The sequence below is a fragment of the Eptesicus fuscus genome, chromosome 6 (genome assembly GCF_027574615.1).
Source record: "Eptesicus fuscus isolate TK198812 chromosome 6, DD_ASM_mEF_20220401, whole genome shotgun sequence".
In the NCBI taxonomy this organism is placed as follows: domain Eukaryota; kingdom Metazoa; phylum Chordata; class Mammalia; order Chiroptera; family Vespertilionidae; genus Eptesicus; species Eptesicus fuscus.
The window spans coordinates 70908099-70922968 of record NC_072478.1 but is presented as its reverse complement, the minus strand read 5'-3'; the positions used below and the strand labels follow the sequence as shown (position 1 = coordinate 70922968).

At 46.1% G+C, this 14870-nt stretch overlaps 1 protein-coding gene and 1 long non-coding RNA gene across 3 annotated transcripts in view; one reads left to right on the top strand and one right to left on the bottom strand.

The window, feature by feature from the left end:
* Positions 1–8173: 8173 nt before the first annotated feature.
* Positions 8174–14870, top strand: part of FAF2 (Fas associated factor family member 2) — a 32536-nt gene continuing 25839 nt past the window's right edge. Inside the window, exon 1 of one of the 2 annotated variants that reach the window (XM_008142817.3) lies at positions 8174–8275. In XM_008142817.3, coding sequence (XP_008141039.1) covers positions 8213–8275 — 63 coding nt within the window. In that variant the 5' untranslated portion in view covers positions 8174–8212. Of the gene's footprint in view, positions 8276–12944; positions 12962–14870 lie in introns of those variants that run through there. The other variant, XM_054717797.1, reaches the window with a different exon arrangement.
* Positions 12763–14751, bottom strand: LOC114232496 (uncharacterized). Its single transcript, XR_003618560.2, has 3 exons — positions 14663–14751; positions 12934–13008; positions 12763–12803 (listed from the first exon to the last, which is right to left on the bottom strand). It is a non-coding gene; the product is annotated as an uncharacterized LOC114232496 (long non-coding RNA).

Below are 14870 nucleotides of genomic sequence, written 5' to 3'. Positions count from 1 at the left end.
GAAAAAGGGATGTCATTGAAGAGGGACTAGGACCAAGGCCGTTCTGTCCCAGAACTGTCTGGAATATGTAAACCATTTGCTCCTAGTGTTCTTGGTTAGGGAAGATAAAACCTTGTGATTTGCCCGGCTGGTGTGGTTCAATGGTTGATTCATGAGCTAGGAGGACACAGTTTGATTCCTGGTCAGGGCACATGCCTGGGTTGCAGGCTCAATCCCCAGTAAGGGGCATGTAGGAGGCAGCCAACTGATGATTGTTTCGCATCATTGATGTTTCTACCTCTATCTCCCTCTCTCTTCCTCTCTCTGAAATCAACACACACACACACACACACACACACATGTTGTGATTCAATTAGCTGGCTGTAAATTGCCCAGATTGTTTGACCTTATTTAATTATATTGTCTGTTTCCTTTATTCCACTTGTCAAGGAATCTCTCTAGCCTCTTAATATCCTGCCTCATTAGCACTAGACTAGAGGCCCAGTGCACGAATTTGTGCACGGGTGGGGTTCCTCAGCCTGGCCAGCTATCAGGGGCAATCCGGGCTGATTGGGGCCAGCCGGCCAGGGGGAGGGACTGAGGGAGGTTGGCTGGCCGTGGGAGGTTGGCTGTGGGAGTGCACTTACCACCAGGGGGCAGCTCCTGTGTTGAGCGTCTGCCCCCTGGTGGTCAGTGTGCATAATTGTGACAGGTCATAATGGTCGCTTTGGCTTTTATATATATAGATGATATTTTACCTGCTTACTGTTTCTCTCCCAGCTATGCCTTCCATGAAGGAAACAGAAACCAGGTTGGTTTGACCTACCACTGAATCCGTTGTGCTGAGAATTGCACTCGGCACAGAGTACAAGGTCTGTAAATATTGGGCCTGGCTAGATCCTTAGAGCAAAGGCCTCATATATGGGAATTAAGCCATGGAAACTAAATAGGGAAATACAGCTAACGTCCGTGGGATACAGAGGATTGGTCTTTAATTAGAGCATCTTAAATTGGTACATAAAAGGGCCACCTGATTTTTGGACAATGAAGAAAATATGCTGATAATAATGGTCCTTTAAAGTGGAGATCTTTTGCCCTAGCTACTTTGGCTCAGTGGACAGAGTGTCAGCCTGCAGACTGAAGGGTCCCGGGTTCAATTCTAGTCAAGGGTATGTACCTCGGTTGCAGGCTCTTTCCCAGCCCTGGCCCTGGCCCTGGTCAGGGCATGTGCAGGAGGCAACCAATCAATGTGTTTCTCTCACATTGATATTTCTGTCTTTCCCTCTCTCTTCCGTTTTCCCTAAAAATCAATGGAAAAATATCCTCAGGTGAGGATTTAAAAAATAAAATAAAGTAATAAGGTGGAGATATTTTATTACTCTTTTAAAACTCCATGTTCATTCAAAAAAAAAGGGAAAAAATTAAACTCATGTTCATAAAAATATTTCCATGATTTGTGAACTGTGAACAAGTTCAAACAACACCTTGGCAGGATGGGAAAGGGGGAAAAGCAGATCTATTTACAGATGGTTTAAATAACCTAGATGCATTTAAATTTTCCCCATGATCTTAGAGCATGTGTCCCATGCTGTTACCTGAAAGGCACTGTGCCTGAGCGGGTCTGCCTCAGGCTGGCCTGTAGTGTGCGTGTGTTCTTGACTTTGGGCAGGAAAGTTTTCACAAAACGGGTCCAGGTGATTTTGAAAGTGTGGTAGGCAGTTAGACAAGAGCAGAACAAGGATGATGTGCCAGGAACAGAAGGACACCTGGGCAAAAAGCCCTGGGTGCCTGGCAAAGGACAATTGTAGGGTGGGAACTTCCCCACCAGGGTGACCTTTCCTCCCTAGCATATGGCTGGTCATGCGGCATGGACCCCCTGACCTTTCCTCCCTACAGATAACATCTAGGCCTCAGTTGTATTTCAGCTCCAGGCCCAGAAAAACAGCGAAAGCACATAAGAAACACCTCGGCTGACCTCAGGACCAGCTGCACTGAATAATGACCCCCGTCTTAGCACCAACCAATCAATCAGTGGAGACCCCCTACCCTGAAAGGACACACCTGGAAAGCTGCTGAACATTCTACTGAGATCCTCCCCTGGGACCTCCCTAAAATCTCCACCCTTAAAACCCTTAGGACAGCCCTAGCCGGTTTGGCTCAGTGGATAGAGCGGATAGAGCGTCGGCCTGCGGGCTAAAGGGTCCCAGGTTCGATTCCGGTCAAGGGCATGTGCCTTGGTTGCAGGCACATCCCCAGGAGGGGGTGTGCAGGAGGCAGCTGATCGATGTTTCTAACTCTCTATCCCTCTCCCTTCTTCTCTGTAAAAAAACAAAAAACAAAAACAAACAAAAAAAACCCTTGGGACAGAGGACCCAGTGTGCTCTCCCTCCAGGGAGAACACCCCGCCTTGCCTTTCCTCCTTCCCCTCCCGCCAGATGTGTTACCAAGGGCCTTCCTTTGCCTCTGTAACTTGTTTCCTGAGCCCATTTCTTCTACAGAGTACTTCCACCTCTGAGATTTTCCAAACAAATGTCCTCTTATCGTTTGAGTCTTGGCTCTGAATTCTTTCCTAACCAGAATTCAGATACTGAGGTTGCTGAACCCAGGTCTGGTCTGACCCCACGGGTTTAACACCTGGTGCTGTTCCAGCCATACAACAAAAGTACATTTATTAAAGCTGGGGATCAGTGAAGCAAGCAAGAGCCTTAGGACAGAGGAAGCAATAGGAGGGAGCTTAGGTCGGACTGCTTTGGCTGAGAAACAAGTCACAGTAAAGAAGTGAGCCAAGGCAGGGCTGCTGTCAGCTCATTCTATCTCTCTCCCTCTCCCTTCCTCTCTCTAAAATCAACACACACACACACACACACACACACACACACACACACACATTATAATTTTTTTTTTTTTTAAATAGGCAAGCCAGGCACTCTCCCTCTTGGGAGCATGCCTGTACCTTTCTTCCCTATGGGTGTGCATCTCCTAAGCCAGTGGTCGGCAAACTCATTAGTCAACAGAGCCAAATATCAACAGTACAACGATTGAAATTTCTTTTGAGAGCCCTGACCAGTTTGGCTCAGTGGATAGAGCGTCGGCCTTTGGACTGAAGGGTCCCGGGTTCGATTCCAGTCAAGGGCATGTGCCTTGGTTGCGGGCACATCCCCAGTAGGGGGTGTGCAAGAGGCAGCTGATCGATGTTTCTCTCTCATTGATGTTTCTGACTCTCTATCCCTCTCCCTTCCTCTCTGTAAAAAATCAATAAAATATATATATTAAAAAAAAGAAATTTCTTTTGAGAGCCAAATTTTTTAAACTTAAACTTCTTCTAACGCCACTTCTTCAAAATTGACTCGCCCAGGCTGTGGTATTTTGTGGAAGAGCCACACTCAAGGGACCAAAGAACCGCATGTGGCTCACGAGCCGCAGTTTGCCGACCACGGTCCTAAACCTAAGGGTCCCACAAGACTTGCAACCAGGGAAGCAATGGCAGCAGCAGCTTGTCCTGGATTAACCCCCTAAACCTGTCTCCAAGGACCCCTTTTCTCTGACTTTGCCGTGAACCACAGCAGCCCCACGTGGGCTCATTTCTTTCCTATTACATTTCTGGAGAGCCAAAGAAGCTCCGCCTAGTCTCACTCCTGTTGCTTCTTCTATCCTTGTTTCAAGGTCCCAGCTTTAATAAATGTAATCTTTCTCTCTCTCTCTCTTTTTAATGTTTTTATTGATTTTTATTTAAATTCTTTATTGTTTAAAGTATTACATAAGTCTCCTTTTCCCCCCGCACATTGACTTCTCCCCAGCCGCCCTCACCCTCCAGCACATGCCCTTCCCCTCCCCCCTTACTGATTTTGTGTTTTTTTTTAAAGAAAGGAAGAGAGAGGGTTAGAGGGATGGAAACATCAATGAGAGAGAAACATCAATAAGCTGCCTCCTGCACATCCCTTATTGGGGACTGAGCCCATAACCCGGGCATGTGCCCTGACTGGGAATCCACCTGATGACCTCTTGGTTCATAGGTCAATGCTCAACCACTGAGCAACACCACCTGGGCTTTCTCTCTTTAACATTTTTTTTTTTATTATTGACTGCTTTTATAGAGAGGGAGAGAAAAAGAAACATTGATGTGAGAGAGAAACATCGATGGGTTGCCTCCCATAGGCACCCCAACCAAAGACCAAACCCTGAAACCTAGATATATACCTTTATCTGGAATCAAACCCGAAACCTTTTGGTGTACAGGACGATGCTCCAACCGAGCCACAGGGCAGTTATTACCATTTTAAAATGGGGAGATTTGCCCTAGCCGGTTTGGCTCAGTGGATAGAGCGTCAGCCTGGGGACTGAAGGGTCTTGGGTTAGATTCTGGTCAAGGGCACAGACCTCAGTTGCACGTGCGGGAGGCAACCAATAGATGTGTCTCTCTCACATAGATGTTTCTTTCTCTCTGTCTCTCTCCCTCACTTACACTCTCTCTAAAAATCAATGGAAAAATATCCTTGGGTGAGGATTAACAACAACAACAAAAATAATAAAGTGGAGAAATTTTACATGCAGATCCAAATTTGTAGGCGCTCTCTAAAAATGAGAAGTTCTGACAATACTGGTCTTACATGGAAGCCATCAGCTACACCTAAAAGCAGAAACCACCTTTGCACAGAAAAAGGACTTTCAAGTTTGCCATTTTGCATGCTCCGCAGTGAGGCAAATTCCTATGGTGAAGTAAAAAAAAGTAAAATCCTATATAATAAAGAGCTAATGTGCAAATGGTCTTCACACTCTTGCCTTAAGGCTCAGACACTCAACACTGGGGAGAGAGGAATGGGGACCAGCCAGGCTGCGGCCCGGGAGAAGGACAAGCCGCCCCCGCCCTCCCATGGTCCCGGGCACCATCGGCTGCGCCTGCTCCTGTGGCCTAGGAGAGGGACAAGCCGCCTGCCCTGCAGTCCTGGGCGCCTGCGGCTGCGGCCTGGGCAAAGCTGCCCACCCACGATCCCCTGGGGCTATAGCTGGCCTGGGTGAAGCTGGCCCAGGTCCTGGGTGCCTGCAGCCAACCAGAGGGAGGGAAGCCCAGGTCCCGGGTGCCTGCGACTGTCCAGAGGAGGGAATCCTGGGTTCCAGGTGCGGGGCGAGGGAGACCTGGTTAGGGGTGATCAGGCCAGGGGAGCAGTTAGGGGCAATCAGGCCAGTAGGGGAGCAGTTAGGGGCAATTAGGCAGGCAGGCAGAGGTGGTTAGGGGTGATCAGGCAGGCAGAGGTGGTTAGGGGTGATCAGGCTGGCAGGCAGAGGGGTTAGGGGCAATCAGGCAGGCAGGCAGGCAGGCGAGCAGTTAGGAGCCAGCGGTCCCAGATTGCAAGAGGTAGTTGGACATCCCCTAAGGCAGGGGTCCTCAAACTTTTTAAACAGGGGGCCAGTTCACTGTCCCTCAGACCTTTGGAGGGCTGGACTGTAGTTTAAAAACAACTATGAAAATTCCTATGCACACTGAACATATCTTATTTTGAAGTAAAAAAACAAAACGGCAAAAACACCCGCATGTGGCCCGAGGGCCGTAGTTTGAGGACGCCTGTCCTAAGGGGTCCTGGAATGCAAGAGGGTGCAGGCCGGGCTGAGGGACCCCCCCACCCCCAGTGCACAAATTTTGTGCACTGCCCCTCTAGTATTTCTTTTTAAAAAAATATATATTTTATTGATTTTTTACAGAGAGGAAGGAAGAGGGATAGAGAGTTAGAAACATCGATAAGAGAGAAACATCGATCAGCTGCCTCCTGCACACCCCCACTGGGGACGTGCCCGCAAGCAAGGTACATGCCCTTGACCGGAATCGAACCTGGGACCATTCAGTCCGCAGGGCAGGCTAACGCTCTATCCACTGAGCCAAACCGGTTAGGTCTAGTATTTCTTATAACTATGTCTTTACTCAAAGAAGAAAACAGAAATGTAGACCAAGAAAGTATAGTGTCTTTGAGAACTTGAAAAACATTTAATGGTGTTGAAAGCACACATCTTAAATCAGAATTAGGCAACAACTCCAGAGGGCATCTGACTTTGCCATCCCTCACCTGGTTTGTCTGAATCCAGCATTGTTGGAGATGTTGAACAGTACCAGTCTCCCCTGAGCTTGGAGTTGATGTAATAAATCATTTAAAGTCACAGTTATTTCCTTCCAATTGTACCTTAAAGGTGTAAGAAAAATTCCAGGACATTGTCGTGAAGTTTGGGCAGACCTGGTAATGGCAGTAGGGGACTTACAATCTGATAGATAGAGCACCTGAGTTAACTGAAAGATAATCATATTATGGTGAAATTCTGAAGTACAATATACATATAGGAACAGAGGGTTAAGTTATTAAAAAAATTTTTTTTCCTTTCTAAGTTTCATTTCTCAGGCCAGTGCACCTGCATACTCCCTTTGATCCTGAGCAAAGTGATAGAGGAGGTGATTCGGCTGCGGACCATGCATACTGTACCCAGCAAGCAAGTGGGACTGTTAAGTATGACCAGGCCGACCCCACCAGGAGCCAAGCCGTCATCTCATCGCCTGACAACCAAGAACAACGGTTGACTTCTGCTGACCTCCAGGACTGCATGCAGTTGCATTCTGTTCCCAACCTCACCCCAGCCCATTTTGCCTACATAATCCTGTCCCCTGCACCTTACTGTAAGGCAGGTTTTTGGATGCTAGTAAGCTCCCTGTCTTCTTGGTTGGCTGGCCTTCTCAACAAACGCCTTGCCTGATATGATTCAACCCTGCCTTCCTCATTGGACATTGTGACAGGCAGTAAGAGCCCACCCCGGGGGGTTTCCCGGTAACAGTAAGACCTGATACAGGCCTGAAAGGAAGAAGTAACCCAAACGGAAGTCCTGCCATCCCTTAATGTGCTTTTCCCAGGACTTCAGCTGTCAAAGCACCTTCTGTCCTTCCTGTCTCACCTGGTCAACCCTGTGAGGTGGGCAGTGGTGGGATTCTGCAGAAGGGGAGGATACTGGGGCCTTGCTAAGAGTCACATGGAGAGTCTGTGGAAAAGTGTGTCCCAGAACCCGACCGCTCTGCCTCCCCAAGGATGGTGGCAAGAGGAGACAGATGGCAGGAGAGAAGAAGTGAAAATGCAAAAGGGAGCTCTAAAGAGAGGTGGCAGAGCCTAACCAATAATCACGGACAACAGGGGGAGGGGGGCTTACGTGTGGTGGGGATTGGGAAGGGAACAGGGGGAGTGGGTTGATGACAAATATGTGATACCTTAATCAATAAAGTAATTTAAAAAAATAAATAAAGAGAGGTGGCAGGTTGGAACAAACACGGACAGTCATTGAGGGGTGTGGTTAAGGCCTTGCAAAGGGTGAGGGTCTGCATCCAGGGAGAAGCACTGAGGCGCCACATCGGGGGCTACTGGGGAACCTCATCCCACCATGGCAAAACGGAGCCCAGAGAGCAGATGATGTGCACTGTGCATGGTGGCCACTAGTACCTGAACCAAAGGATCTTCCTTGTGTCGGTCACAGGGAGGACGGGCCAGCGGGCAGGCGACTCCAGGCCTGAGGCAGCAGGAGCAGAGCCGCACGGGAGTGGACCGAAAGCTTTGCCCAAGGCTGGTAGCGCCATTAAACATCAAAGACCCGGGTAGCCGAGTCCAAACCATCTTAGCGAGCGACTTCGAAGCTGAGATTTTCCCGCGGCCACAGCCTTCCACCGTTTCCGCCTGGAAGGCGGCGTGGGAAATGCCCGACCAATTATTCAGAGACCGTAGGAACCTCCCGAGAAATGATCAGGATCTTTTGGAAATGTCAGAGCAGGAATCGAACATCAAACGGCCGATATTTTGGAAAGTCCACAATTTCCTAAAAAACATTCAGGAATATGGTTAAGGTACAGCGGAAAGCAGCCGAGTGGCTTTCGGGAACTTCCGGAACTTCTCGATCCGCATTCGGGACTTCTCGGCTCTTTGAGATCTCTTCCGTAGTCTCCGTGTCCTAGCCGATCCGTTCTTGGACGAAATACCTGAGGACTGGGACCGACAGTCCCTCGGCAATTTCCGTAACTCTTCGGGACCTGCCCGAGCGTGGCGCCCTCTGGCGGCGCGAACTATCACGACCACTCCCACCACTCCCCCGCGGCTAAGCCAGCACGCGCAGACGCAGTTGCGCGTCGGCGGCCGTTCCGACCGGACGTAGTTGCTGCTGAGATCAGTTCCGGCGGGTGACGGTGCGGACGGGTCAGAAGCGTAGAGGCGGCGGCAAAATGGCGGCGCCTGAGGAGCAGGATCTAACCCAGGAGCAGACAGAGAAGCTGCTGCAGTTTCAGGTAGCAGCGAGTACTCGGCGCAGCAGATGCCGCCGCGGGCTGGGGAGCGGGCCTCCGGAGGAGCCCGGAACCCTCCTGAAGTTGGGCGCGAGGTTCTCAGACCAGCAGGCGGCCCCCTCCCCCCAGACGCCAACTGCCCTGCCGCCCCGAGCCTGTCTGTGCCCGGCCTTCCAGCGGCGGCAGCTGCCGGACTCGCCTCTCCCTCTCCAGCTTCCCTGGTGTCCTTTATGGACGCTGGTCTTCAGACATCCTTCCCAGATCGGGTCCTCTCCGCCCAGCGACTCTGGATCTACCGCGGATGCTTAATCCCCACCGTGGAGTTGGCCTCGTTTCGGGTCCCTGGAAATCCTGCCAGCACCCCATGCTACTTGCATAAACATTTACTGAGGGCATCTTGGATGCCAAGGCTTGTGTGGGGCGATCTGGTGGGGGAAGGGCAGGCCTGGCCCCCGCCCTAGAGGTGTGGGAGGACCCTGCGTTAGGAAACAAATGCAACATGATAAATGTCATCAGTGGCTTTGGGCGAGGTGTGGTACCTTCGGCCTATTCCTGGACTCACGTGCTTGACCCGGCTTGAGGAGGGTGGTAACTTGCAGGAGTCTGCCTTCTTTGAAAATGGGTGTGGGGCTAAGAACTTTGGCAATAAGCCCTTATTTCTGAGCTGGAGAATCTGGGTGGAGGAGACCACTAGGGTGGGTAACCTTGACTCTTTTGTTACTCTGGTCGATACCAGTTCCCTGATGTATAAAATACATGTTTTAAAAATGTTTACCCCCTAGTGATATTGTGGAAATCAAATCAGAATGGATGGCTGACGGGCTTTGTAAAATGTAAAATGCGTCCAAACAGTATTACCGCTTATTAATCATTTTTTAACTTAGGGAAGAATTAAAAGTTAGTGGTACACTTATTTCCTAATATAAAATGTACTATATATTTATTCATTTCAGCAGTTACCAACTGTGCTCAGGTACTCCCAAGGTAGAATGCCATTTATTTATTGAGTATGATGTTGTAAGTACTTGGCTAAACACCTAGCACACATTACCGGGTTTAATACACTCTAAGATGCTTACTGTTACAGTCCCTGTTTTACAGATGAAGTATATGAGGCTTAAGAAGGTGCTTAGGTTACACAGCTAGTAAGTGGTGGTGTGAGGTTTAAAGCCAAGTCTGTCTTTTCAGAACCTTTCCTGAGCCCTTAACTTGTGTGCCATACAACCTGTGTATCACTGATAGTGGAATGCTAATGCTGCGATTTGTCTCTCTTATTTTAGCAAGTTCTCACTTTTCTAAAATTTCCTTGATTACATTTCACTGTAGTTAATTTTGGAGGTTTTTTTTCCCTCTTAAGTTGATCAATGGCACTGGAAACTAACAGGATTTTTTATGTTTATTATACATCAACTTAAAAAGTTGAGCAGTGGGTTGGAACTGTATAAAGTGGAAAAATACTATCATAGAAGTCAGTTGATATTTAATTGGAGTTTTGAGTAGAGAAACGGATGACACAGCAAATTAGAATCAGAATGAATACACAGCTTCCATTTCCTGGTAGACCACTAATTTCAGAGTTTTGTTTAACTTTGGCAGACCATTTTACCCCCTACAACTCTTCAGGGTTATCCCTTGGTGTTTAAATGTAATGAAGTGATGTGAGTCATGAGTCATGGTGTACTCAGTCTGATACTGGAAGAACGTGAATATGTGGTAGCATTTCTGAAGTAAAGTGCATAGCAACCTCTGCTTTTGTCTTCATTGGACATCTATATCAGTAAGAGGTGAATAGCAGATTAAAGTTGTATTAAGATCACTTTATGAAATTGGATATACTAATGCAAATGTATATGACATTTATGTGTTCTTTAAGTAGTTTCTGGATCAGTTTCATCATCTAGATTGCCATTATACATTCTTTGAAACTTATTAGGTGTCAAGCATTATGCCAGGTATTTGATATACATGAACTCTTTTAAACCTCTTAATAATACTGTAAGGTGTTAACGTCCATTCAACTTTTTTTTTTTAATATATTTTTACTGATTTCAGAGAGGAAGAGAGATATAGAAACATCAATGATGAGAGAGAATCATTGATCGGCTGCCTCCTGCACAGCCCCTACTGGGGATCGAGCTTACAACCTGGGCATGTGCCCTTGACCGGAATCGAACTTGGGACCCTTCAGTCCACAGGCGGACACTATCCACTGAGCCAAACCAGCTAGGGCCCATTCAACTTATTGATGAAGAAACAGGTTCTGAGAGGTAAAGTAACTTACACAAGTAGTAAGTGGCAGATTTAGAAATCCATACCCATAACCATCTTATCTATGATCTAAGGGTGAAGCCAGACACATATACGAATGAGTATCCTGCAGTTTGTGAATGCTAATAGTGTGGTACTGTGTAGACAGTGCTGTGGGAATTTAGGGAAAGGATAGGAGGGGGAGAGAGGGCTCTTGGGCATGGTGCTAAATACTAGTTTCTAACCATTATGCTTAATCCTCCCAGTAGCTTTACAGAGTGCCGTAGGTGGTATGCCTGCTCCTAGGTGAGAAAACAGATCTATTGAAGTATTTGCGTAAGGTCATTAAGCTATTACGTAGTGGAAATGGAATTAGAGTTAGAAATCTAGTGGGTCTGGATCTGGACTTCAAGTCTGGGCTCTCCACTGTACTTTGCTACTTTGAAGGAGGAATAGAATTTCAATAGGGGGTGGAAAGGAGGCTGTTCAAAGAGGATGAAACAGCTCAAGCATGGGATGGAGGTGGAGTATAGAGTGTGTTTGTGATGGATTTAAAGAATTGGAAGTGGAAAATAAGACTGGAAAGATAAATTAGAGGTAGGGTCTCCCAAAATCTTTAAAAGCTGTGCATAATGGTTTAAATTTTAAGGTGTAGGTGTGGGGAGCCATCAAAGGTTTTTTCATCTAGGGTGTGACATAACACTAGGTTTCAGGTTGCTTCACTAACAAACCGTATGGAGCATGTGCTTGAAATCTCCACAGGGTTCAGGACAGAACAGGGTGACACTGCTGGGAGTTAGTTCTCCCCACACCATCCCCCTACCCTAGGTTTATTTGTACAAATAGCACAGGAGGACAGCAGCTCCATGCAGACAGCAGCCCAGGGGTCACACCACTCCTTCCGTCCTCACGTGGACAGACAGAGGCCGGTGCTGTGGAGCTGTGGTGGGGGCCTGGGCACCTTTGGGAGCCTGGACTGCAGCTTGGAAACCACCTCCTGGGGCTCGGTTTGAACCTTGTCCTTGGACTTGGACTTGCAGAGGCTGAGACTCTTGGTGATCTGGGCAGGAGCACATTTCCCAAGCTTGGGGTGAGTGATGTAGGCAAGTTATTGAACTTGTGGCTGTTGCTCTTTGGGATCTTGGACTTGACCTCTTTGGGCTTTGTGAGGGCTTTGGGAGCCATAGCATGTGTGCTCACGGCCTGGCATTGTCAGTCTGCGTCTTCTTCAGGCCTTTCTTGTGCTTCTTGGCAAAGCACATGTTCCTCAAGAACTTGGGGTCCACCCCATTAAGGGATTTGTGTCTTAGTGATTGAGGTTTCTTGATTCTGTTTCTGTGGCATTTTTGGGACTGGTTGTGCCAGGTATGGTTCCTAGATTTGGCCATACCTGCACCGAAGCCCGCGGCTCCCAAAGCGCCTGGGACTGGGAGAGAAAGAGCGGAGCTATTTCTCAATATGTTGCTTCATTTGTTATATTGAAATTAGCAAAAGTAAAATATTTTAGAAATCTCAGGTTTCCTCTATTTCACTTTTTTGTGTGACATGTGATTTGATGGGAATCCCTAGGGTATATTTTTCATGCTTTTCAGTCTGTTCGCTATCTTCTACGATTTTTGTAGTTATCCTTCTCTACTATGTATTTTGGAACTGGTTGAGTTATGAATAATACAGACATTTGTTTTAAGCTGTTTCAAATGGGAAAGAATAGGTTTTTGTTGTTTTTTGTTAATCCTCACCTGAGGATATTTTTTCCATTGAGTCCTGTTTAAAAAGTTTGAGGAGCCCTGCTCTAGTGCCTTGGTTTGCTGCTTTTAGGTTGTTTGAACACCTGGAGAATGATGATATGACAGAGAGGGAAGGGACTAAAGCCGTGGTCGGCAAACTGTGGCTCGGGAGCCACATGCGGCTCTTTGGCCCCTTGAGTGTGGCTCTTCCACAAAATACCACGTTCTGGGTGAGTCTGTTTTGAAGCAGTGGCGTTAGAAGAAGTTTAAGTTTAAAAAATTTGGCTCTCAAAAGAAATTTCAATCGTCGTACTGTTGATATTTGGCTCTGTTGACTAATGAGTTTGCCGACCACTGGACTAAAGGAAGTATGCATGGCCAGTGGAGGAGGAAACGGTCTTTTTGCTTTTACAGGAGTAAGAGCTTTCTTTCTTCTCAAATGGATATTAGGGTCTTTTTTCTCTTAAATTATAGAAAATTAAGCCTGAACTCTGGGCTATAGAATCAAACTTACCATATTTTGAAAATCTTCCTTTTTTGCTTCATCAGACCATTACCTAAAGGAAAAAATACATGATGCTTTTTGTTCATGTATTTAAAAAAAAAAATCATAGAGTGATCTGTTTGAAATTTTTTGCCAGGAAATTTGGTGTAGAGAAAACATGAGCTTTGAAACTTGAAGCAAACCTGAATTAGCCTTTCGAGTTAGCTTCTGGTGAGTTATTCCACCTTGGGCAAATTCTTCTTTGAATCTTTTCTCATCTATAAAAGGGGATAATTTTATCTGATTCACAGCTTTCTTTTTTTTTTTAACTTTTAAATCTAGCAAGTTAATACATGCTTATTGTGCAAGTCAACAGCATAAAATTGTGTAAAAAGGTAACTAAATCTCATCTTTCCCCTCTTATCCTCATAACTGGCTTGGTGTATCTTTGTATATACTCTTCTGCATGTACAGATATACAAATGCTTAATATATAAGCTCTCTTACCCTAACCTTCACTTAGCTGAACAGATATCCTCCATTTTCTAAGGTCTGTTCTCTAATACAGCCAATTATTTTGTTTATTTGTTTAATCCTAACCCAAGATACGTTTACTGATTTGAGGGAGAGAGAAAGAGAAACATCGATTTAAGGGAGAAACATCGATCAGTTGCCTCAGGTACGCACTCTGACCAGGATGGAACCTGCAACTTAGGTATGTGCCCTGACCGGGAATCGAATCGAACCTTTTGATGTATATGCTATGATGCTCCAAAAAACTGAGCTACACCGGCCAGTTGGCAGTGTGCAGGAGGCAGCCAATCAATGATTCTCTCTCATTATTGATGTTTCTCTCTCTCTCTTCCTCTCTGAAATCAGTAACAATATATTTTTTTTAAAAGTGTAGGCTTGCCAAAACCGGTTTGGCTCAGTGGATAGAGCTTCAGCCTGCAGACTGAAAGGTCCCAGGTTCGATTCCGGTCAAGGGCATGTACCTTGGTTGCGGGCACATCCCCAGTAGGGCGTGTGCAAGAGGCAGCTGATCAATGTTTCTTCTCATCGATGTTTCTAGCTCTCTATTACCTCTCCCTTCCTCTCTGTAAAAAATCAATAAAATATATATATTTTTAAAAAGTGTAGGCTTTCATCAGAAGATTGATGCATACATGTGTATGCTTTATGTTTAAATGAAGTATTTAATTGACATATGGATGTTTTTATTCTCACCTAAGCCAATTTTTTAACGTCTCCTAGTGGGGATCGAGCCCACAACCTGGGCATGTGCTCTTAACTGGAATCGAACCTAGGAGCCTTAAGTCCACAGGCGGACACTCTATCCACTGAACCAAACCAGCTAGGGCGAGACTTTTTAATTAATTGGCTAGTTAGTAGATTCCATTCTCATTGGGTAAGAGAGCTCTGCTCTCTTTGTCTTGTTGAGATAGGATCATATTATACTTATGAAGTTAGTGTAGCATAGTAAGTGGTCATGAAGACTGGCTCTGGAGTAAGACAGCCTTGATTTGAACCCTAGCTTTTCCAATTACAGTAAGTCCTCACTTAATGTTGTTAATAGGTTCTGCGACTTTAAGTGAAATGATGTATAAGGAAACCAATTTTATCATAGGCTACTTGATATAAACAAGTGTTAAGTTCCTGCAGTATCTCATGAGCTGTTATAACAAAAAGAAGTTGAATGAAATGAAGCTGTTTGGCCACCATATTGTACTAACTTTGTGACCTTGGGCAAATTACTTAACCTCTCTGCGTTAAGTTTCTTTGTCTATGCACTAATACTACCTACTTCATGTGGTTGTTTCAGTAATTAAATGTTAATATATCTCAAGCGCTGGCAAATATGAAGCTCTTTAATGTTATACAGATAGTACAGAGCTCTGTATATACTGTGTGTGTTTTCCTATATGTACATACCTTTTCACTTGAAGTACCATATTTTTCCATGTATAAGACGCTATTTTTTTCTAAAATCATTAGACTGAAAATCGAGGGGCATCTTATACATGGAAGTCAGCCGAAGAGGGAGCTGAGTGGCTGCATAGCTGCCCATACTTGTCAAACAGGCTTCCTCCAATCAAAAGCCTTATTGTTACTGACCTCAGCTGATGCCGTAATTGGAGGT